Here is a 24,988-nt window from a genome sequence, read left to right on the forward strand (position 1 = left end):
AACATATGAAGAAACCGCATTTAATTACAGGGGAATTACACCTTTATAAACTGGTCGTATTATAAAGTATTACAACTGCTGTGCAGAACATAAATACACATGTAAGAATTTTCGCTTTTTTAAAATTTATTTTAAAAAAACCTCATTTATTTTATTTTATTTGGGGGGGGGGACTTCTCCTGGATACGATCTTTAATCAGAAACACTGAATCGGTTTCAGCCTATTTTTGAAGGGTTATATAACATATAGAGAAACATATGTCTGCATCTCTGTGTGAATATAAAACTGTGTACAGTACTAGCAGGCTGTTTCGTGCAGCCCTCCAGAACAGCGGGTGGCACTAATGTTTCATTTTAGTGTCTTTGTGTAACTGAAACACAGAGAGAAAAGAAAAGAAAAGAAAAGTAGGAGGGCTGCACAAGTTTGAGATCTGAGCACAGAGAAAAGTTACAGCAGGTAAGTAAACTTACCAGCGCTTTAGTTCTTTTCCTCTTTGCAGTTGTGTAAGTCAACGCTGGGGTTTTGCTGCCTTTTACTGGAGAGTTGCGCTGCATGCACTCCGTTATACCTACTGCAGGCATCCAAACGTTTAACTGGGAAAAGTTTGTATAATAATAACACGGCACAGCATGTCTTGAGAAAGATAATAAAGTTCCCACTATAAACCCCTGTTTGCTTTCAAAAACGAATATAAGCAAAACTGTTGCTCATAAATCATTTTTACGATGACCTCAGATCAGCCTGCAAAACATTCGCCTTGGTGCCTGTTTTGTCAAATTTAATGCGAATCCATGTTCAATGTTTACTGCATCTACCCTCACATTTCTTAATGTTAACGAATGTTTTGATCTAAAGTATGAATAAACACATAATTTACAGGAGTTAGATGCTCAACAGCTTCCACACTGATCATAGAAGATACAGCAAAGTCTTGAACCCCTCCTCATTCTTCATATTATGCTTCCAAAGACTTATTCTTGTACTTTTTAGAAGTTGAGCAATAGTTCTTTCGGGTCTTTCAGAGCTTTTCTTTTGGACATTGGCTGCTTTTTTTGTACTCGTTTTTATGAGGAATGTTTTTGTTTGTCAAGCCACTTAACGTGAATCACTCAAGCATAAAAAGGACACTACTACTATAACTGTACTAGTACTTACTGGTTACTACTGGTTCATCTTTTGATGAACCAGTAGTAACAAAGAGCCGACTTTAAATAGTATCTTTATCCACTTTGTTACTGACAGACTGTCACAAAAAACCCCACAATTTGTCCCCGTTTGTTTAGCTGAATCTACAAAAATGCCAAAGATAACACAGTTTAATAGCTGTAAAATAGAATAGTATTTTTACAGAGCTACTAGCCAAAAACTTGGCATAGCTCACCATGGTGTGCGGTATTTTCTTTTTTTAAATTGTAAAAACTGGACAAGTGGACAGACTTTTAGGTCTGTCACATCATCTATTTACAGCAGAGGAATGATATCTGGAAGTCATGTCTTAAGTAATATGGAAAAAATCCAACATGACCTGACACATTACCTGAGTGCTGGATCTGGCCTTTTAGCTGATCCATTTACTGTACTGAACCCTCATCAGACATAGTTTACAGTATGTCTGTGAGCACCCGTTTGTACACCTGTGAGCGTGAGCGTGCTTGTATTTAAAAGGTTCCTTCATGTAATGATCTGCTAGAGGGTGTGGGGAGCCACAGCCCCGTCCTCCAGGGCATGAAGCAGGTATGGAGGAGATCAAGGCTCCAGACATCCAGAGACCCCCAGAGCACAAGAGACCAAGGAAGACCAACGGAGGGGCAACCGCGCCACTCTCCCGGAAGGAGCTGAGGAGAGCCCCAGATGAGGGGTCACTCAGCAGCCGCGGAGCAGAAGCCAGGGGGGGTTGCAGTGACGCGCCCGTGAGCTCCGCCGGCGGCCAGCTGTGCCAGGGTGACTGAGCTCCAGGCCGAGAGGCTGAGGGCACCCCATCCCCGAAGGGGCCCGAGCGAGCCCCAGGCTCCAGGCCCCGACAAGCAGCCACCAGGAGTGAGCCGGTGCGTACTGGGACGCTCATCCCCGGACACAAAGAACGAAAGAAGAGCTTTGAATGTCCTTCAAAAAGCCTGGAGAACTATTCCTGAAGTCTACCTAAAGAAATGACAAGAAAGGTTGTTTAAGAGAATTCAGGATGTGCTGAAGAATAAAGACGGTCATACCAAATATTAACTTTCAAGCTCATTTTCAAGCTGGTATCAACTGACAAAGGTCCTACTTTTTTAGCTGATCTTGTGGCCTCAATGTTACAGATGAATTATCACTCAGCAAATTTGGCTTCAAGCAGAATTTAGCATTCATAAACTAAACACGCAACACAGACACCGAGCTATAAATCGTTTTAAATGTATTTGTTACCGATGCTCCATATGTATGTTTTGATTTGAGGGATAATTTTCCAAACAAAGCTTGCTGGCAGACTCAAAAGTTTTCCCATGCAAGTGTTTACATTTAAAAAAAGGTGTATTAAAATATAAATGAGTTTATAACCCAAGGGATTGTTTTGATTTCTGAGATCAGCGCTGAGATGGAAATGCAGCTTCCACCTCACGAGGGAGGCGAGCTGTCTGTGGTCGACATGCACACGGGTGGAGAGCCTTTGCGGATCATCCTCAGTGGCTACCCAGAGGTCAAAGGCGACAGCGTGCTTTCCAAACGTCGCTACGTCCGGGAACATCTGGACCACCTCAGGAGGGTGCTGATGTATGAACCGCGAGGACACTACGACATGTACGGGGCCCTGATCGTGGACAGCGAGTTACCCGAGGCCGACCTGGCGGTGCTGTTCATGCACAACGAGGGCTACAGCACCATGTGCGGCCACGCCGTCATCGCACTGGGACGCTTCGCTGTGGACTACAAACTAGTGAAAGAGCCGAAGTCGCCAGAGACACAAGTGAACATCCACTGTCCCTGTGGCCTGGTGAAGGCCTTTGTTGAGTACTCTGAGGGGAAAACAGGAGGAGTGAGGTTTCTCAGCGTGCCAGCGTTTGCATTTGCTACAGGTAGCACAAACGACTGTAATAGTTCTCAGGTATTTGAATGTTCTCCAGGACTAATTCAATATTTTTTACCAGATGTGACAGTGTTGGTGGAGGGGTTTGGTGAAGTAACGGTTGACATCAGCTACGGAGGAGCCTTTTATGCCTTTGTGAATGCCCAGAGGTTTGGTCTGGATGTGTCCAAGTCCAGGACTCGCGATCTTGTCGACGCAGCCACAGCTGTGACCAGAGCTGTCAAATCTCAGGTGATCAGCTGACAGGAAATTTAAAAAAAAGAGCATTATTACACAGACAGTGAGAATATCACTTGCTAAATTTCTAGTAATCTAAAAGTCTAAATAATCCATACTTTAATTTAAAAAGGGGAAAAAGTAGGCCTGATCTTATATAGAGCTGCTTTGAATTGGCAGCTTCTTTTTTTATTCATTACATCTGCTTTTAGGGTGTTGTCAAATTATGGCTCAAATGTATGCACAGGATATTTTTAGAGGGCACAAGAAACATCTGGTAGTACTTATATGGGATGCAGTGCATGCCTGTAGAGCTTATAGCAAAAAATCTGAGCATTACATGACCTCTCAGCTTGATGTCACCCAAAAGTATCTGGACACGATGCTCCCAACCATATTCCACAGTGTGAACTGATTTCTTTTTCTACCTTATTCTTATTATCCTTTAGGTGAAGTTGCATCATCCAGCCAGCGATGATCTGGCCTTCCTGTATGGCACCATACTAACAGACGGGAAAGACGATTACTCCCCTGAACCCACCGCCAATATCTGTGTGTTTGCTGAAGCTCAGGTATGTTAGTTCCTGCTGGTGGAAGGATAAACCGTTGTCATGAAGCCTGAGTGTGGGTGTGGGTAACGCTATAGTGAGAGGCGTCTACTACGTTTTATTGATTACAATAAAAAAATAAAAATAAAAAATAAACAAGAAAGACTTCAAACTACTGATTGAAATCCTAAGCTTTTTAGAAATATGTTTAAAGAGATCATAAGAGAGACAAAAGCAGCAGAATTTGATGGAAAATGAGGAATGTCCCCCTGCTGGTCATTAAAAATAATGCAGATAAGGCACTTCTTAGCACCTTTTTTTGTTTGTTTTGTTTAGGCCCTGAATCCACATCCAACTTTAAATACAGTCTTTAGTCCTGAAGTAGCTCTAAGTGTACACTTAAGCACATTTGTCTTAGAGGGGCTGCAGATTCCAGGAAGTGCTACAGCTGGTCAATTTAACAAGTCACATTACAATTTGGAACAGCTGTATTAGCTGAAGCTACACCCATTAATGCCAAGGAAGAGCAGCTGTGACTGTGCTCACAGCCAGCAGTTTGACAGTGCCGGAGATCGGCCTTTTACAATGAGTAATGAGCATTATGTAAAGTGGTCACATCGTCTTTTATTTGTGCAGTCTGCAGAGTTTATCAGAAATGAAATGGACAAACACAGCAACTGTTCAGATGAAATATGAAAGAAAAACAAGACATATTGCAAGAAAACACGTTTAGGGACATTTATTATTTGTTGTCACTTCTTAAGTCTTTGTCCTTACTTCCATTATTTGAATCCTCTTTAAGTGCTCAAGTGTTGGAATCATACAAAAGACAATAAAAGGTCTGCGTTTTGTTCATTGGTGTCACCTTAACTTCATGTAATAGGAGGTTTAAATTGTGCTTCTCAGGTAGACCGAAGCCCGACTGGTTCTGGTGTCACGGCTCGAGTAGCTCTTCAGTATCACAAAGGTCTCATCCAGCTGAACCAGACCAGGACGTTCCAGAGTGGAGCCACTGGGTCCCAGTTCACAGGAAAGGCTGTTGAGGTATCACGATTTCTGTTCTCTTGTGGAATGAGGGTGATCGCCTCTTGTTCAAAGAGTGGGAAAAGAAAGAAGTGCATTTTGTAAAAAGACCAAAAGAATAAGTAAATATTTAGACGTTATGGCGCAGTGGATTTACGATGTATTGAAATGTACAGGATTAATCCAAGTTAAAAAGAAGACATGTTTTGTGTGTTTTGTTTCTAAACAGTAATAGTTAATAATACTTAATCCTAAGTGTAGGATTTTGGTGCAATTTAATATAACATCGCTTTGTTTGGCTCCTCAGGTTGACAGTTTCTAAAATACTGATTTGAAATCCTGTATTTAAATGTCTTAGAGTGAAGTCACCATGAAGCAGATGCTCCGGGTTTCTCTTACATCAAAACACAGCGCGCTGATGTGTGGACTGACAGCAAACAAATCACTACTTGCTGTCAGAATTACTCATTGCATATATCATCTGCAGAGGAATAGTTTATTCTAGTTTCAGTCAGGTTTCAGACCTCATCACAACACAGAGCCAGCTTTAGTGAAGGTTACAAATGATCTTATGGCTTCTGACAATGGACCACAAGATTTTATTACAGTAATTAGAGGATGCTGCAGGTATTAAAGGTACTGCACTGCAGCGGTTTGAATCATATCTCCAGTTTGTTTTGAGACTACAGTTTCTTCATGTAAATGGAGATTAATCTTCACACAAGTGTTAAATTAATTCAAGGCATAGCATGCTTTTCACTGCTATGCAGATGATACCCAACTTTATCTGTTCATGAAGCCAGAGAACATACCAATTAATAAAACTGCAGGACCTGGATGACCTCTAATTTCCTACTTCTACAAGATGGTTATTATCAGGATGTCCTGAAAAGCCTTCAGTTGATCTAAAGTGCTGCAGCGAGAGTAACTACAGAGAAAGCACATTTCTCCCAGACTGTTTTCTCTACATTGGCTCCCTGTTAATTTAAAATCAAATTTAAAATCCTTCGCCTCACATACAAGATGTTATACTATTGTGGGGTCTTTAGCTTACAATATAAAGTGCCTTGAGGTGACTGTTGTTGTGATTTGGTGCTATATAACTAAATATGAATTGAATTATTCTTTTGAATCAGCTCATCATAGAATGATCTGAAGCATTTATTGTGTTTCTGTCTTAATGCTCAGGAGACCAAGTGTGGAGACTTCAAGGCTGTAGTGGTGGAAGTTGCTGGCAGAGCTTTTTACACTGGAGTTTCACGCTTTGTGCAGGAGGCAGATGACAAGCTGACACATGGTTTCCTGCTGAAGTAAGCAAGACGTATAGGTTTTCTATACAAAAGCAAATTAAAACAGAGGTTATATGGTGGTTTTTAATAAGACAAAAACACATTTTATGAATAGAAAATGTTTAGGTGGCCAAGACTTGGATCTGTAATGAAGAAAATAAGACCTTATTTTCTTCTGGCCTGGTTTACCTGAGTAGTAAATGAAGAAATAGTTTTCCTTACCTGTTTTAAGAAAAACAAAAACTATTATACATCTTGTGACTCTTTAAATTGTCCTAAATTATATTTAATAGATTAGCAAAGTACATAACTAACTCTTAGAGACTGCGAGGAGCTCAGTCACTGGTACTCTTCTTCATCTGGCTTGGTAACACCTCACCATCCCCCCAAGAGAGCTGGACGAGGGGTTAGAGAGAGGAAGGTTTGGGTTTCTTTGCTTTGCTTAGACCCTGCCCCAGATAAGCAGTAGAAAATGGATGGATGGTTATAACTAAAGATAAAATCTGAAGAACAGCTAAATGGAAGTGTACTGCCATTCAGATATCTACTAAAATATTCTTGATAGTGAACTTTGATTGTATATGATAATAAACATAAATATGTTATCGTGTATGACTGAATGTAAAAAGGGATTTTTGCTTTGATGATTTGAAGTGTACATTAAATGGAGTGTACATTAAATGTTGTTGCATTTACTGACCACTAGATGGAGCCACAATGCTGGTTACCTCTAGAGTTTAAAATTCAGCCATAAAAAAGATGCTTCCACTTCCTGTTCAAGGTTTTTAGTAGCAATAAACAACTTTATAAAACCAGAGTCAATGCTGCGCGAAAGTGCATGTGTTGAAAAACTAAATAATCAAACTCATCAGTAGTTTTCTCCCATTTATTATCTTTAGGTCATTGTACAATGGAAGGCAGTTTAAATTATAAAAGTTCGGTGGAGGTGTCGGCTGGATGGAGTCACAAGGCTGAAGGGGGAACGTCGCACGTCCACATGTGATGTTTTCCACAAGAATGAAAACATCACATGTGGAGCAGATTTTTTTTTCTGCCCTTTCATTTGATGCAGTGTAAATCCAGCCAGCATGGAGCAAACATTTCATCTATTCAAATAATAAAAAAACATTTAAGGAGGGCACTCTCTTCAAAGGGGAAAGACAAGTGTATTGCATTAATTGTTGGTTTCAATGGTATTTAGCATTATGAATTCCTATGTGCATGTGTAACAAGCACACACGCTTGTATACTATAGATGTATGCAATGTATGACACGAGTGTCCACACACCTGTTAAGAATTGCAGATCAGGCCAAGGCCTTTGAGAGTACCCACTTAACAAAGAAACAAAACAAAATCAAATCAGAGTTAAGGCCAGCTCGTAACAGGAAAATGTTCAAATAAAAACATACAGTGATCAGATTTATATATATATATGTGATGCACGTCAAAAAAAGGTGAATACACAAAAAAAAAAAAAAAAAAAACGACCCTCAGCTGTGTCACTTGCAATTAAAACCACATCCATCTATACAACACAGTCTCTCAGTCCTGTGATGGCTGTGACTGCAAGAGAGCGGCAGCATCAAGAGGAAGCTTAGGTCTAGTCTCCAGAAATGATCTCTCGGAAAATCCAGGCAGGTGAAAGCAGCACACCTCAGTCTGTACAAAATGGCCCCATTTAGAGGAATAGTCCTCTTGCTTTGATCGAGCTTCCAGCCTCGGAAACACTCGACCAGATGCACATTTCACTCTGTGCATAGATTCACGTACAAAAACGGCACCGAACGGATCCTGTCAAAACACCCGTGAAAACCTTTCTCCAGCATGACTTAAAACATTTCTTTTCCACCCTCTTGTTTGGTCCAAGAGTATCAACCTTTGGCTTCTGCTCTATTTCTTATCAAAATCTTAGAGGATGAGAGGTCTAATCATGTTGTGCTGTGTGTGGCCCTGCTGCGATGACGCAATGCTGTGGTTCACCCGAGCCGAGGTGGGTGGGAGTGGAGGAGGGTGAAGAGGAATGTGGATGTCAGTTCGCCCCAGAGGGAGGCTGATGAGCAGGGGGTTGCGAGTGATCGAGCCCATTTAGAAGTTCAGCTTTGTGACTGGTCGCTCCCTGCCCGAGTCTGTGTTCTGGTTGTTGATCCGCTTGCGGTTACGTTTCATCTTGGACAAGTCCTTATCGAAGACCTCGCCCGACCGCAGCGCTGACACGAGGTCATCAAACTCACCGCCATCCTCCTCTCCGTTCGCTTTTGCTTTCCGGGCCTTTCGCTCCTTCTCCCTCTGCTCACGTAGCTGGGGACACAAATGAAAACTGTCATTTAAATATCTGAAGAGGTGAGAGGATAAGAGCATTATTAGCTTTGCTTGGATACGGGAATCTGAGCCCTCCTGGTTTTTATTTATTTATGACTCAGAGAAGCAGTCACGTAATAACATCCAATTTGACTATATAATATCAATGCACTGTATAATGCAATGAGCTGTAGAGGAGTTAGTGGGCAGATGCTGGCACCTTTGATCAAAGGTTAGGAAGCCATTTTTCAGCTCTAATCTAATCAGACCTAATGAGCTGCACAGATGTGAGTCATACTATCTTCTCACGTAGGACAGAAAACAGATCAAATATATTTCCTATGACTGTGTAACTTTTGCTAAATGAAGGCATTGTAGTATTTAATAAATTAAAGGTGCTAAATAAGTGTTTAATAGCAGCTATAGCTCTACTGAGAATCTCAGGGGATGAAAAGAGAGATCAGTCGCATACCTGAGCTTCTACTTTGGCCCTGCGTTCCTCCTCTTCCTTTCGTTTTCGTATGTTCTCGTTCTCCTGCTGAGCCTCTGTGAACGATTGCAGGAACTGGTCGAAGATGCCAAAGAACTCATCTGGCTGCATCTTACTGGCATCCTCACCAAAGTGCTTTACTGCCCTCAGGAACTGCGGGACCAAAGAGAAGAGGAGGGGGCACACGGGATTAGATTTACAGCAGGACGCAGCAGAACCGCGTTTTATTCCATCTTTGACTGCTTTACAGGAGAGTCATTCGGCCCCAGCTCTTTGAAACCAGAGCAGGGCAGGAGTGGTCGGGCTTTGAAGCCCGTGTTCATCCAGATCTCACCGGCTACTGATTGCAGCTGAGGTCAGAGACTGGAGCCAGAGCTCAAATTAAGGCAATGTGCTTGTTGGGTGTTTTTCACAATAAAAAAAAAAAAAAAAAAAAAAAAAAGAACATCCAGATGCAAGATCATGCTGGGAAGATACAGCTTCAAAAAATGTGACCGCTAACAGCAGTTATGGCATAGACAGGGAAACTATGAGCTGAAAAGATGCTGAAGTTTGTTTTTCCCCCATTAGAAAGAAAAAAAAAAGAATACATTTCTTTTCAACTTCCTCACAGCAACAATCAATAAACTCTATTTCACAGTCACCTTTTTCTGCTTTTGTTTTGTTTATATGCACAGAGCTGATGCAGTGACCCACTTAGAGGGTCACGAGGTTATCTGGCTCCCAGTCGTGAGTACAGAAGGCCGCTGTAAACATTCAAATATTTAACCGTGGCATACTGTAAATGATTAATAGCAACTAATGGTTCCCATGTCACCAGCTGAGTCCTCATGTCAATGTGGCACACACTGTGGGACATATAAAAATAATAAAGAAAAAACACCTCTTCCTGCCATTCAGGAAGACAGACACATAAATCCCATGTTAGCGTGTCAAACGGCCCTTTGAAATGTGAACATGTTCAGGTTTCTGCTGGTAGTGGAGTTTAGTCCCCATAAAATCCACATTTGCTTTGTCTTCGTTTGCTTCGATGCTGTGATTCTGTTTGCACAACATAAAGTGACATCTTAAAGTTGGCAGGTGTAATCTGATGTCCACAGTGTGAAATAATATTAAAGCCTATGTTCCTGTTTGCACTCTTGGCCCTCACACATGGCGACAAGCAGGCCGCACAATAAAGTGTCGGTGGCACTGCAGCAGGAAGCCGAAACGCTTCTCCTGCTGGTCGCTTTCCTAGAAAGGTCCCTGGCGGGGTCAGTAAGGCTTGTAGAAACAGCTGCATGGAGAGGAAATGGGATGCAAGCTTTCAGCGCCTGTGTCTGCAGGCGACTGCGACACTGTCCGGTCTGCTCAAACGCACGTGCACACCCTCGGGTTTTCTGGAGAAACCACACAGGCCGAATGACTCACCAGTTCTTTGGCCTCGATGAGAGAGTCCTCGACATCAGTGAAGCTGAAGCTGGCCACGGTGATGAACTGGCTCACCACCGACACAAACTTGTCACCTGGCTCCTGCGGCCCTTTCTTCTGGTATTCCAGTTCCTGCAAGTGGAAATCAAAAGGAGCAATTACAAAGAGAACATAAAGAAGAGCTCTGCTGAGTTTGCAAATAAATATCCATGACTTACGCTCTCTACACTTTTTAATCCACTGCGCAGGTTGCCGATATCTTTTTCCAGCTCCGTCATACTGCGTGGAAGAAAGAAAGGTCATCACCATTCACTTAAAAAGGAAGTAGCTGAAAATGAGGTTCCCCATGCAGATGATTCACCCTTTACAGAAACTCTCTTTATATGCCAACAATTGAACCACAATTGGTGGCATATTTTACAAACAAAAATTAGGAAAACACTTGGGAATCACTGCTCCCGGCCTTTACTTGACTTTGGCTGCCTCTGAGATACTCTGCAGGTCCTCCTGGAACTTCAGGACTTTGGGATATTTCTTCTCCAGGATGGTGATCAGATAGTGCAGCAGAGTAATGTTTCTGCAAACACACAGCAAAATGTGTCAAATGTGCAATATAGGGCTTTCATGATGGACTTTCAGATATGAATATGGTGAAATTTCATCACTATAATATTCCCAGATGTGACTTTTATACACCGCATGCCATTCTTGCTACTGCTGCCTGCAAAGTTTTAATACCACTGTTGAAAAATGTTCTTACTTGTCGATACTGGATTTAGTATCTGCGATCTTGTTGAGTGAAGACACCTTGAAGCCATAAGCATTGCCCCTTTGACCTTTGTTCATATAGTTTCCAAATGCTAGCACCACCTCCAACAGCTGCTTCAGGTTTCTGCTGTTTAAAACCTCCTTAGACGCCTTACCCAGCGCTAAAGCAGCAGGAAAATGGACAAAGTTGGAGATATAAATATGTTTGCTTTGGATAAATCATAGCAATCATATTTGAGATATCATTTTTATTGTATAAAGCACATATTTCCCACCTTCAACTTTGGGTTTGATCTCAGCTATCCTCTCTGCAAACTTCTTCTTAAAGTACAAAGACTGCAGCCTCTGCTGGTAATGGTTTATTCTGGACCGAGGATGGAAATAACGTGTCAGAGAAGAAGGAGAAAAAGATACAAATAATAAATTATAAACAGGGAAATCCACAAATGTAGACAAAAGCCACAATCATGAACATTGCACTTAAATCGCCACACTATATAAGTTTTATATAAGCATATCAAAGTTTTAGTTGTGGTACTGAAGCTTATTTTTGGCTGTGTTTATGATTTAAACCTATAAAAGCACAGTCTGTGCACTTAATGAATACCACAGTGGCATCTGTCTTCCAGTCCAGCCTGTAAGACGACAAACTGGAAACTACAGCGGCACTTCTTAGAGGAAACAAGACAAAACGGACTGTGTGATTCTTCCTTTACATACATTTCTGCTGTTGCTATGCTGCAGGATCTCACCCACCAGCGACCTGACCTTTGCTGGTGACCACACTCCTTTCTTTTGTCTTACATGACTTTATTTGCAAAACTGCAATAAAAGTTATTAAATTATCGGCTCACTTTCTCCAAAACAGTGTTTCACACAGACGGCTATTGTTCCCGTCAAGTAGAAAACCATGTGTCACTGGGTTTATCTACTCAGACCAAGAGGAAACAAAGACTATTGTTTGTCAGCAGATCTGAGCTGCTCTGCCCTGATGCTGTCAGCTCTGTGGTTATCAGCTGGTAAACAGTGAAATAATACGCTGCACATAAAGAGAAACTCACCTGCTCATCTCGTAAAGGAAGCGGTCGGGTTTGGCCATTCGATCGAGCTCATGTTTATGCTCCTCGAGGAGATCCACATCGCTCTTCTCTGGGACAAACTTCAGCAACTAAAGGACAAGGAAAAGACTTTTCATTATATCGAATACTCAGACACCTCTGCTTTTTGTCGTCAGTGAACATGCCTGAATCTCTGCTTCCACTGTCTCTCGCTCCAAGGCGCATGACGTTTGCCGCTCACTTCTTAACTACTTGTGATTTAAACTGACGTGCATTAATGAAAGCACAGCTGTTTTATGTTTGCATGAAAGCCGTACCTGCTCCAGCATGTCTTTGGGAAGGTCCTCCTGTTCGTCCATGGTTAGGATGGCTCTCTTAATCTCATCATTTGAAAGCTTCAGTCTGCAGTGCACAACAGATAGAATATAATAACATCTTGCTGTGTCTGGGTTTTTTTTGTTTTTTTTATTTTTTTAAAAAAAATCCTGAACTGAACTTACCGTGAGAGCAGGATGTTACAGTTTTGAGCTCGACGGCCATCAATCACTGACAGCTCCTTGACTTTTTTGGAGCCCAGCGTGTCGTCTTCCGCCTCTTTCTGTTAGCACAGTGATTAAGAGGTTAGAAAGCATGAAGCTCACATTTTGTTTCAGTTACAGTCACAGACAAACGCATAACAATTAGGACTGGATGACACATGTGCCAGCATCCCGAAGGAGAGCTTAAAACACATTTGAAAGGAGAGAGAGTGGCTGTGGAATTCACGAGAACACACAAACACGACAAGACAGCTGACGCCAAATATATGAACAAAGAGTGACTGTAGAAACTACTGTACTGTAAGTGCACTCACCTGTTTGCTGTTATTGATCATTAAGAAGTCCTAAAATGCAGGCAAGAAGCAGGGAAGATGTAAGCACTCATCAGAATAAGTAAAGCAGTTATGTGATTGCAGCCCATAAGAACAAATGAATCATTCAGCACTTCAATGACAATGGATCAGCAATGACGTGAGCATAGTAAGACATACTGTAAGTGGCTGTTCAGATTATCACTACATGCTTGTTCTTCACATGCTGTGCACATAACTAATCATTAAACTGATCAGGCTGATGCTGAGTATCTAAAATGCACATTTTTGTTTTGTTTTTTTTAATGTGTGTGGATTCAACATGCGTTAGATCACATTTTATATACTGGGCTGTCTGCAGTTTCATCTTTAAAAAGACATGCCCTTCTAATCCAGAAACTACCGATTATGAATTTCTAGAAACTACATCAGTTGCAAACTGAAAGAAAAAAGGAACAGCTGATTGTGAGCAGCGCACTCATGCATTTTCAATCACATATGGCAGAATGATCTAAACCATTAGGAAAAAAAAGAAAAAATGTTCCATTCGAAATGTGAGGAGTTTAAAATCATTCAAGCATGAAAGTCTGGAATCTAATTAACTGCCAAGTGTATCTCAAAATATCTCCTTTCTCCTGTTTTTATTGATCTGACCTCTTCCCCATGACCAAACTGTGCTTAGGAAAGAAAAGTTGTACAACAGTAAAAAAAATAAATAATAAATTTAGTAAAAAAAAAATCCAAGGAACTGAACAGCAGCCAAGTCTAAATCCCAAAAAAAACTGCAAGCAAACTGAACCCTCTGCCCACCCCAAACCCACATATCTACCCTTGGCCTTATCTAATGATAGACAACATAGCAACATGTGGTGAGACTGAAAGGTGAACTACATCATTCTCAGTACCTGCTGCCTCTGATAGGCTGAGAAGGTTTTTTCAATGTCATCTAAATCCAGCACTTTGAAAACCTTGGCATCATCCACCTCCATCCAGACCGTACCCTCCAGCTTATTCTGAGAGGAAAATAAGACATCTTATATGTCAAATTTTAACAAAGAGCAGGAATATCTGGAGGCCTCCTGTGCCTCTGCTCTTCATACCTCAGCTAACTTGGACCAGTTGAAGGACTTGAGAGGGTTGGATGGCTGAGGAATGTTCTTCTTCTTCAGCGATGATCCCAGGGGCGCTCCTGGTGGTGGAGGGATACCTCCAATGGGCGGGAGCCCAGGGGGAGGTGGAGGGCCACCTGGCGGAGGCGGTGGGGGTGGCGGAGGAGGCATCATACCACCAGGAGGTGGTGGAGGAGGTGGGGCTATTCCTGCAAAGCCTGGTTGAGGCACCGGGCCGCCAGGGGGGCCGGGGGCAACAGGAGGGCCGCCAGGAACAACAGCTGCCTGCCTCTGCAGAGACACATGGGAACACAAGAGGGGTTCAATTCTCATGGAAAGAGTATTGCTGCACATTCAATGGAATTGTAACTACAAAAAAAATTTTTATGCTTTTTTCAACACAAACCATACCACACTGATTCATAATTAAAACGATACCAGTCTAAAAGTCTAATTTTTGTTATCATAAAGCAAAAGGTTTTCCTAATTTCATGAGTTTCTTTCTCAAGTAAGGTAGATGTGTATTATTAGTTTCTTAAACCTACATTTGGCCTTCAACAACACAGTTTTTATGAGAGTTTTGTGCCATTTCAGTAGACTTGCAGTCACTATAGACAGGAAACAAGATTCCTGGTCTTGGGTGCTTTCTGAATTCTGATTATAGTCCAGCAGAAAAGGGGCACATTAGCTGAAATGGATTCTCAAAACCATCGGCTGTCATCTTCTTTTATCAGCATTCTATGTTGGCCGTGAGAGGTTAAACGCACTTGGACTTATGAAAATGCCAGCAAATAGAAAAACACTGCAAAAGCACACAAAATACAAAGGACATGTTTTTAGGGAGACAACAATGTGACATAAAAACTGTAGAAATGACAGGAAGCTCTGTTTTTTTTTCTTAACAGTTTTCATCGTTGTGAGGAACAAAAAGATGCGGGTAATGTGCATTTTAATCGCATGACTCATGCATAGATAGGTGATTGCTATTAGTCATTCAGTAGCTTGTCCCCTCGAGAGCTGTTCTGTCACATTGTTGTCACCCCGAAAACACTTTTGTTTTATAAGGTTTTTTGTGAACATTTTCTATTTCTTTTATGTTTTACTCAATTTCCATTGTAATTTGTGGGCTTGCATGTGTTTGAACTCAGGGCCACAGTAACAGTATATATGAAATATATGAAAATAAACAGAAGTGTTCCCTTCAACCTGACCTTTAATCAGACAGAAGTTAAAAATGGTTCATTTTTTCATTTCTGCTTTTCATCTAGAAAAAACAAAAAAACTTAAACTGCTTAATTTTGAGGTTTTAATAAATTTAGATCACATTGTGATATCTAAAGGACTACTCCTAACTTCTTAGATTAGGTCATATGATTATTCTGGACCGCCGCTGGCTGTCAGAGTCCATCATCCTACTCATTAAGGTTTTCATTTGAAGGTAATTGTAATTGCAAAGTACTTTAAAGGGAAACATACGGTGCTGAGCTCATGCAGTCGTGCGGTGAGTTCAGCCACTTGCTGTTTGACATTTTTCTGCTCGTTGCTCTCTTTTTCCAGCTTCTCTTTCATCTTGTTGAGAGTCTGCATCATGTCCTCTTTCTCCTGGGTCTTGGCGTCACATTCACGCTCCTTCTTCTCAAACTTCTGTTGCAGCTCATGGTGCTCTGTGATGGGGAAATTAAAGCAAGATTTTATTAAAACGTGATTTTCATTGGTAAGAAAATTGTCCCATTGCATTTATAATCGCACACACCTTTTCTCATTTTCTCTGCCTGCTCCTTCCACTGTTTGACCTCATTTTCATTGACCAGCCTGCAGAGAGAATGACACACGTAATTACTTACAGCATCTCCGCGAACGACTTCACTGATTGTTTTTCTGAACATAAAAGGGGAGCTATTTTTGAACCAACGCTGTCAAACACATGGATTTCTACTTCAGCCCTGTTCTACATTCTTCAATCCGTTCCATGTTTACGTGTCCGTCTGTGCAGAGGAAAATCGGTGCACTCACATCCGGACAACATTCTTCACGTTAAAATTCTCCAGTGGTGTGACGTCAGGGTCATGACCTTTATCATTCTGCAAGACCATCTGCTGGACGATGCGGTCCAATAGCAGCCAGTACTGTACAGTGTTTCCACTTCTCTTGTCTGGACACGGAAAGAAAGAGAGCAAAGAAAGCAAATTTCCCATTACTCATGTTTCTTCCATTCAGTGTTATCGGAGAAAATACTGATTACACTTGGATCCACAGTGGTTAGATAGCCTAAATGAGGCAAAATAATTAAAGGCTACAACAAGATGACAAATTTATTTCTTACTGATTGGTGAAATTTCATCAGTCATATGGGGACAAGATGTTAACTGGTGCCTTATAAACTCACAGTGCACAACATGCGGTACTGCTGTTATACTTTACTGTGGAAATTAAAAGTGCACTGCATCAAATTTAATATATAATTGTTTTATTTTTCCTTCCTAAGTTTGCAGATTATTGCTAACACTGGGGTGAAACCACATCACTGGTTGCGGCTCACTCCCATTTTCATTTCTTCAAAAAAAATGCCTGAAAAACACAGAATAGAGGAGTGAGAGTTAAAGCAAAAAGCCTCGCGCAGTCGTGTCTTTAGTGGCTCTTTCACTTCAAATCCATTGAAAGTGAGAGGTAGGGAAAATAGTTACGGAACTCAGAGGTGGGACCAAGTCATTGTTTTGCAAGTCTCAAGTCTTTATCCTCAAGTCTCAAGTCTTTATCCTCAAGTCTCAAGTAATGTCAGGCAAGTCAGAGTCGAGTCTCAAGTCACTGGTGTAAAAGTCCGAGTCAAGTCACAAGTCTGAAACTTTGAATTTCAAGTCCTTTCGAGTCTTTAAAAAAAACAAACGAAAAAATAATGTTGCAGTTATGCTAAATGTAAATATTAGACCATGTAATTTTTAAATCTGTGTTTTTCTCAACACATGACAAAATAGTGAACTTAGAAAATATACACAAATTGTGAAATTGCACCTCTTTAAAATGCAGCTCAATTAAACCTAGCTCCAAGAATAATTTTCACCGACAGTTCTGAGATAAGCTGCATGTTATTCTTGGATGCGGTTGTAGGACCAGCTTTAAAATCGCATGACAAAAATATCATACACATTAAAAAAAACTGTATCACCAACGTAGCCTGGACAACATTTGCTAGTTAGATGAAGTCAGCTATCTCATCTTAGCATATTTATATGCATATTTATAATTATACGGTTCTTGGAGTGAGTGCATACACTCATGAAGTTTAGTAACTTCAGGTCACTGCAACAAGCCCAGGTACAGTTTACCGACGGATGGGTGCAGGGACCATGAAATGCACCGTGTAGAACGAAAGACCATCGTACGTATCATAAGTTTACCAGTCTCACAAATCGTCATCATAAATACACATTCCTTAACCGTTTATTAATAGGACCTTTGAGTTCAACGGTAATTAATTAGTAGTGGAAATAATTTCTGGTAGCATCACAGTCAGAAATGTAGCAGTGACAATAATACTGTATGCTGTAATCGTACTGGGCAATTAGTGATACAAAAAAACTGTTTTATCCTGTGAATAAAAGTATATGTTTTTGTCAATGTACCATAATAACAGAAGCGAAACGCAATATTGTGTCAGGACAATTCACTATTTATGCACAATAAACAAAGGAGCATAGCGCGACAATTTCTGTTCAGCGCCAGACTTGCTTGTAACCTATATCACCAATTATGTTATGAAAATGACGTATTAACTACAACAGCAGACTGACCTTCGTGTAAATGCTTGGAGCAGACTAACCTGTGAGCTGGAGTGTTCTGGGACGTTATATTTGATCTTTGAATGGCTGCAATCCAGGCCATCCGTCGCGTCTTTGTTACTTCGGAAACATGAACAATTTCTCTTCAACGACGTAATCCGATAACAACCGATCTCTTTACCCGTCGGCTTCCCGTGGCTGTCATGCGACCGGCTATTGCAGTTAATAATACAACAGCTTCTTGATATTTTTGTGTTTCTTTTTATCGCTGTATAACTGATTTTAATTGAAAGCCTGCGTGCGCTAGTACCTCTTGCCACGAGTTCCCAGAATCATTTGCGGTTCTACCCGTGAATGACGTCACATTTTCAATCTCTATATAATATGCATGTTAAATTTTATATTTGGGGTAAAATATCAAGTCTTTTCAAGTAAACCGGTTCAAGTCCAATTCAAGTCCCAAGTCATTGGTGTAAAAGTCCAAGTCAAGTCACAAGTCTTAGAACATTTTTTCAAGTCAAGTCTAAAGTCATAAAATTAATGACTCGAGTCTGACTCGAGTCCAAGTCATGTGACTCGAGTCCACACCTCTGACGGAACTAAATATTAGCGTCTGAATGAATACAGCTTTAGTTTGGCTGGGAATGTGCTAATCCACCTTCTGGACTGACTAATCAGGACAAAGTCAACATTCTTATTATATAATATTTATCAAGCCTGTTTGTCCAGTCACAAACAACTAAACTTACGTGGCATGAGCAGACAGTGATGCAGGACAGACATAAAGTGCGGATATGCATCAGTGTGGCTCATCTTCTTCCGGATGAGATCAAAAACTTGCGTGGCACTTTTGGTGTCTACATGTACCTGGATAAGAAGCATAAAAAAACCCCAAATGAATAAACATTTGTTCCTCACATGATGAGTAAGGGAGAGATGTTTCTTTTCCTTACCGACTCAAAACGTTTTGACACAGCCAGCTCATCATCATTCCGCAGCATCTCAAAGTAGTCTAAATGCCTGAAAGTGTCACAGAGAATTAAGTGATGAACTCGCACACTTACAGCTTAGAAAGATCAGAGTATTAATGTTGACACGCATTAGTTGGAAAGACTTTGAAATCTACTGTGTTGTTGTTGTTGGGGGTAGAGTTCCAGGATAATGTGTAGAGTTTAAAGCCGAGGTTTTGACTCACAGTATGTGTGCTTGTGTACTTCTTTAGCTGTTCGACTGATCTGTAAATGTTTACAGACACCACTTTGGAAGAGATTATGTTTTAAAGTGAAGTTGCACCTCACCTGTCTAACGTGGCGTTTTCATGAGAATGTAGCTTATCGATCACAGGTTGGATCCCCAGCATAAGAAATTCATATCGGAGGTGAATACGGAATTCCAAACTAGTCTAAAACGGGGGGAAAAACAGCAGTAAGATACTGATGCAAGCAGTGCTTTAAAGAGCCTCTTGAATAAGTGACTCCTGTGTGAAAAGATGCATGAAAACAGTATATATTACCTCTTCAGCTCCTTGACTCAGCACAGCATTAATAAAGGACATGATGGCTGTTTTCAAGCTGACCTCATCTCTGTACCGCCCCGTACTCCGGTCCAGATCATTTACAAGTGTCTGAGAGATGAAAATCCATTACAGATGATTAATACTTTCAAGCAATGTTGCTTTTAAATTGCTTTACGCCTCCCACCCACCTGGAAGCGTGTCCTCTCGCAGGCGAAACGCTGGTAATGCAGCATTGACTCCAGGATTTTTTTGTGCCCGCCAGGCACCAGACATACAGCACCCATGATCTCCAAGACCGCCACCTTTGTCTTAATGTTTTCTGTGGCCAGGCTCTGGGCGATGATGTTGATGCTCTCGGAGTGAGCGAGGACGTGGGCGCGGCCCTGCGAGTTGTTCATCAGAGCTTTGATGCAGCCGATGAGAGACGTGTGGATCTGTGATTCTGTGGTGTCATAGTCCATGCTTTTCAGGAAGTTCAGGATACACGTCAGGCCATCCAGATCAATAAATCGAGTCACAAACCTGAACAGAGACGTCATTGCGGTTTACAGAGATGATCTTAGCGCTTAAGGAAATACTAACTATACCATAGAAGTATAGTGCATCGATAATACCCAAGTTTTTGGGTTAAAACTGCAGTGAATGTTCCTTGTGTCCTTGTGTATTCTTGCAGTACAATGAATTCATATTCAGTAAGTGTTGAAAATGAGAGGGTCTCCTTTAATGTTCTTTTATATCAATGAAAAACCTTTACAGGTGTTCAATTTTTAAAGGGTGCATTTCCATACGAGTATGAGGAGCTGAAAAGAGCGACAGATGCAGCGATGGAGGTTAATAACAGGAGATATGATGACAGGTGACATTTAAAAAGGGGGGGGGGCTGAGTTTAGATACATAAACTATCTGGGCACATGAAAAAGAAAAATATATCAACAGTTATCAGCTTGCACGCTACAGACCTCCAGTTTATTTACTGCGTCTTGGTAGTGTGCAACATCAGATACTTACCTGATAGTCATGTAGCCTTAAAACTGAGGCTCTATACCACAAGCTGTTATAATTTAATGTGTTCATTTGTTTTTCATCCCTAGGATCTGCCATAGTTTTTAATGTGGATGTGAGTGTATTTATTTGCTGTTCTAAACTTTTTGGTCACCTCATAGGTTGGGTTCTCAGAGCCGTCTTCAAGTTCTCTATAGTTTTGTTCCTCTCCTCCTCATCCTCTTTCTCCAGAGCGAGGAGCGTCTTTCTCTGTTCAGCAAAAGATTGAACATCATAAAGATCTGAGGCCAAAATAAAGTTAATTTTCTTAATGATAAACAGGTCACAAAAAACAAAACAAATGTCAATAAGGAAAAAAAAAAAAAAAAGTGTAAAAATCTGGTCGTGATATTTCAGCACCACAAACGTGCAAAATGTTTAAAAGTCATCATATCTCATCACTACATTACATAAAAGAAAAGACCATTTAGTAAATTCAAAAAAAAGACATCTCGCTCATGTTACTACTTACAGCTGCCATTGAATTGAGCTGATCAATGTAATATTCTGGCCAGCTAGTTGCACTTTTGTTTTCTTCTTGTTCCTGAAAAACAGAAAAATGAAATACATTTCACTGTCATTAAAGTAGACAAGAAAATTAAAATGAAGGAAAACATGAGGCATTAGCTCATAAATATTAACTGGGTATGATTTTCATTTTTCAAAGTTACATAAGAATGTGGTTTGGAAGGACATATTTCACATGAGAAGAAAAGTTATTTGGTTCATGTCACATGTTCAAATACCCTGAAGTCTAACTTCAAAGCAAATTATTTTTTTCCCCCTCTTTCCGTCACTTTTCAGATTGATTGGCTTTGAAAGACACGATGCACACAAACACAGACAAATGGACAGGGAACAGACGGACTGGAGCTTAAATAGCCACCAGCCAAAAACGAATCGAGAGCTCAAAGTAGGGCGACACAGATATTCAAGCTATTTTATCCTCCAGAGCTTCACTAAGTTTCAGGAGGTGGTGAAAAATGCCAAAACACGAGTGCACAGCTGCTTGAGAAAATCGTGAGATTAGCAAATGCATGTTTAAACCGTGGATTAAGGACATGGCCTGACTTATGGTGAGATTAATCTTGCTCACGGGCACGTTTGCATTGCAAGTTTAAAGGAGGGGGAGGGAAACAAAAAACAAAAAACTTGCTAGGCACTTCTGAGATGATTTCATATTTGACTTAAAAAGACTACTAAAGCACTGAGGTTAAAGTGACTTGAAGCTAACCTTGGCATGTACATAAAAGCTTTCTTGGCTTTCAGTTTACCTCATGCTCCATTAGGCACAAGTGAACTGTGACCATCAGAAACTAATTGGGCGTCGGTTAATAAAGCGAGCCTGTAGAGATTTGGCCGCTCTTGGTCGAAACTGTGGGCCTTGGCTGGTCTGCAAGGTTTGTGCTGTGACAGGAAGGACTGATCCTGCTGTTCCACTCAAGACCAGTGCCAGCTTGACCAGATGGGTCCTGGAAAATGTCCAGTCAGTTTGAAGAGGCGAAGGAGACGCAGAGGTGGGACCACTTTTACATTTTAAAGAGTTACTCCTTTAACTTCTAAGTCAGCGGTCTTCAAAATATAAAATACCCACAGTTTATTTAGAGTTATGATGACAGGCTAGGAGTGTATTTTGAGGGGTTTGTTTTTTTTCACATTTGAAAAAAATAAAGGTCAGAGACACATTACGAAATCTTAAACTGTGCATTTAATAGTTAGCCCGTTTCAGAACTCAAGAAGTTAGAAGTTAAACTTTTCTTTTTTCCTCACGTTAAAATCTGAAACCCAACAAAAAAAAAAAAAAATCTTTGCTGACAACCAGATCAGTAAATCATCTTCTTGGCAGATGATGTAGCCTTGAAGAAAATGGACAAAAGACAAGAGACAGGAAGCAGATTGATTCTCTACAGCATGATTTCATCAGCTCAGGTGTCTGGCCAAACTAAACAGCTAAAGCTTTGAATGACTTATCTCCTCCACATCCAGCTTGACTTCTGAAGCCAAGAAGCAACTGGTGGAAAAAGAGCACCCTCATCACTTGGGCTTTGAGTGCCCCGATAATGACCCATCTTCCTCCTTATCACCCCCTCACTCACCCACCCGCTGCTCACATACAAAAGAAGCACCTGTGGAAGTGAAGCCTTCCTGTTTGCTTTGGACAACTAAGTGCTTCCTCTTTTCTCTGCATGCGCACGCACACACACACGCACGCACGCACGCACGCACGCACGCACGCACCCTTCCTCTCTGAATCTCTGATGGTGAGTTTTTATCTGAGTTGGAGCCAAAGTTTGCTGCAGAGTCAGCAATATTGATGTCTGTTCTGTCTCTCCTCCCTCACCCTTATTCTGTAGGTCCACACTGCATTTAAAAAGGGTTGACTCACCTAAATCCTCCCCCAACTTCCCTTTAACACAAAAGAAGTAAAGCAACGATTCTGAGGTTTATTTTTAAGGTGCACTGTGATGCTACTGAAATAAGGCCACTAACTGGGGCACAGTAGATGCAGGAGCATGCAGCACTCTCCATCACTTGCCTTGTTGTGACTGACTAGTTGATGCTGTCTGCAGCTAAAGTAAGCCATAAGTGTACCTATACTTAAAGTATGTGTCCAGTGAAAGAGGAAAATTTGACGTGGCTCCTCGAGCTTCTCGTCATATCCAGTAACTTAACTGTGCTGGAAACGTACCATTTCTGCAAAGAAATTATCCATCAACATGAATACACACTTTTGGCTCAAACACAAATCTTTACAAGGAGTAATTTGACATTTTGGGAAACGCACCTATTCAATTCATTACCAAGAGCTACATTTGTTTCATGCATATTTAAACTCTCTGGGCTGGCTAAAGCAAAAGCATTTACATTCAGGAAGAAAACTGACATTTCAAACAACGGTGATTTTTTTTTTTTGCTCTGCTGTTCTGGCCTAATAACATCTATGCCTTTCTGCAGCTGTTTTATCTGGGGATTTATATAGTACACACACACACACACACACACACACACACACACACACACACACACACACACAATCTAAATATCCAATCCATCTGGCTAAATCCCAGTACTCCTCACCATCCAGTTTGTTACCAGATGTAGGAAAAGATTAATAAATCTGCATGGCCCGTCTGCATACTAGTCAGGACAGGATATCCTACACCCTCATACCTTTGGCCTTGAAACACTGCTGTAAAAATGTGTGGGCACATTAAGAGGTAGCTGAACTTGCACTGAGCTAAACCAGAACAGGCGTCTGCATTTTCCTGCATACTGAGGATGAGTTGTTATTATGTGGAGAAACAGCTGACGTTCCTTTTATCCGGAAGGCCATAATGAAACACGACACTATCACAGAGTAGTAGAGTATATGTTGTGTCTACATGAATGCTTTGATGGGATAGGTGTGTTACCTAAAAGAGAATTTAAAAAAAAAAATTAAATCAAAAATATGCCAAGGTTTCTTCATTTTTGAATCAGGCAGGAAGAGAAGAAGAGAAAAACCACGCTGTGTGGGAGGAAATGCGCTGTCAAAATTTAAAGGGAAAAAAATAGGACCTTTGAAATCTTCAGAACTTCATCATTTCTGACAGTACCTTCCCTGTTAGTGGATTATCTAATGTAGGAGGCCAGATTTAGCTTTCGCTTTACTCCCTCTACGCACTATTTTTATATGCACCTCATGTAGCATCCGCTCAAGGAAGTTATTCACAAAGGAGCTCTTTTTAAGTAGAAAAGATTTACTTTGTAGCGAGGGAGAAAGTGACTGTAACTCAAGAGATGTATAACAGAACAGGGGATTAATGCTGGGATATTACAAGCACTTTGTGGAATGGGAATGATGTGCTTTGTTTGAAATGTTTAGCTATCTGTTTGACTGATAATGGCTTGCATAAGCAATACATTAATTGGCTATACAAACAGTAGGCAGATGCAATGAAAATGAGCCCAAGTTTTGATCCTAATAAAGTCTGAAATGTAAGTTACTTATTTCTTAAAGCAAAATATTGCAGATACCAGAACTACTTCAGTACTGTGGGGAAGGCATAGTACCGAAGCCTCTACATTACAGGAATGGTTTGATAATTTAGATGAGAACACTGCAGACTAACCGGTTTCTGGCAGAAGCCTTAAATATACTGCACTGGCGTAGTATCAAACTTCCCTCATGTTATTTAGCCACTTCCCTCTTTTGTGAGAGATTAAAACCAGTACAGACGTACGTCAACTTTAACTGCTAGTTTCCATTAACACACCCTTTCAACTACCCTTTATATTTTAATTATCTGTCAAGTTGAATTCCTAAGGAGGCACACTATTAAATTAGCAAAAGGTGGTTCACAATGCTGTCCTGAATATTACTGTAAGCAGTGACATATTCACTACATCAAAATAAAATGGTCTGCAGTAAGCATAGGGATCCAGCGATAAAAGACTCAGAAAACACACAGCTCAAGGGATCAACAAATCAATGAGGGAGGAGATTACATAAAATTGGCTACTGGGATATTTGTAGCCCCCCCCCCAAAAAA

At 40.9% G+C, this 24,988-nt stretch overlaps 2 protein-coding genes across 7 annotated transcripts in view; one reads left to right on the plus strand and one right to left on the minus strand.

Moving 5' to 3' along the window:
* Positions 1-353: 353 nt before the first annotated feature.
* l3hypdh (trans-L-3-hydroxyproline dehydratase) lies at positions 354-7,266 on the plus strand. 2 transcript variants are annotated; one of them, XM_086264001.1, is made up of 6 exons: positions 354-457; positions 2,567-3,051; positions 3,124-3,293; positions 3,728-3,850; positions 4,733-4,870; positions 6,038-7,266. In XM_086264001.1, exons 2-6 carry the CDS (start codon positions 2,574-2,576, stop codon positions 6,161-6,163), a joined length of 1,035 nt encoding a protein of 344 aa, XP_086120127.1. In that variant the 5' UTR covers positions 354-457; positions 2,567-2,573; the 3' UTR covers positions 6,164-7,266. The 2 variants fall into 2 exon arrangements, with proteins under 2 accessions (XP_086120127.1, XP_086120128.1); XM_086264002.1 differs by having other exon boundaries at positions 410-457; positions 2,562-3,051.
* daam1b (dishevelled associated activator of morphogenesis 1b) overlaps positions 7,011-24,988 on the minus strand; it is a 47,295-nt gene continuing 29,317 nt past the window's right edge. For 4 of the 5 annotated variants that reach the window (XM_086263996.1, XM_086263998.1, XM_086263999.1 and 1 more), the window contains exons 4-26: positions 20,929-21,000; positions 20,572-20,666; positions 19,604-19,937; positions 19,413-19,523; positions 19,198-19,301; positions 18,853-18,919; positions 18,649-18,766; positions 16,137-16,275; positions 15,877-15,935; positions 15,600-15,787; positions 14,115-14,414; positions 13,920-14,027; positions 13,018-13,047; positions 12,665-12,762; positions 12,482-12,566; positions 12,168-12,274; positions 11,382-11,470; positions 11,099-11,267; positions 10,808-10,915; positions 10,557-10,617; positions 10,339-10,470; positions 8,911-9,081; positions 7,011-8,438 (exon numbers count right to left, since the gene is read on the minus strand). In XM_086263996.1, coding sequence (XP_086120122.1) covers positions 8,226-8,438; positions 8,911-9,081; positions 10,339-10,470; positions 10,557-10,617; positions 10,808-10,915; positions 11,099-11,267; positions 11,382-11,470; positions 12,168-12,274; positions 12,482-12,566; positions 12,665-12,762; positions 13,018-13,047; positions 13,920-14,027; positions 14,115-14,414; positions 15,600-15,787; positions 15,877-15,935; positions 16,137-16,275; positions 18,649-18,766; positions 18,853-18,919; positions 19,198-19,301; positions 19,413-19,523; positions 19,604-19,937; positions 20,572-20,666; positions 20,929-21,000 — 2,958 coding nt within the window. In that variant the 3' untranslated portion in view covers positions 7,011-8,225. The remainder of the gene's footprint in view (positions 8,439-8,910; positions 9,082-10,338; positions 10,471-10,556; positions 10,618-10,807; positions 10,916-11,098; positions 11,268-11,381; positions 11,471-12,167; positions 12,275-12,481; positions 12,567-12,664; positions 12,763-13,017; positions 13,048-13,919; positions 14,028-14,114; positions 14,415-15,599; positions 15,788-15,876; positions 15,936-16,136; positions 16,276-18,648; positions 18,767-18,852; positions 18,920-19,197; positions 19,302-19,412; positions 19,524-19,603; positions 19,938-20,571; positions 20,667-20,928; positions 21,001-24,988) is intronic. The other variant, XM_086264000.1, reaches the window with a different exon arrangement.

The sequence above is a fragment of the Aulonocara sp. 'chitande type north' Nkhata Bay genome, linkage group LG15, assembly GCF_057382095.1.
Source record: "Aulonocara sp. 'chitande type north' Nkhata Bay isolate Kocher_YH1m ecotype deep benthic linkage group LG15, A_spYH_male_GT1.1, whole genome shotgun sequence".
NCBI classification, from domain to species: domain Eukaryota; kingdom Metazoa; phylum Chordata; class Actinopteri; order Cichliformes; family Cichlidae; genus Aulonocara; species Aulonocara sp. 'chitande type north' Nkhata Bay.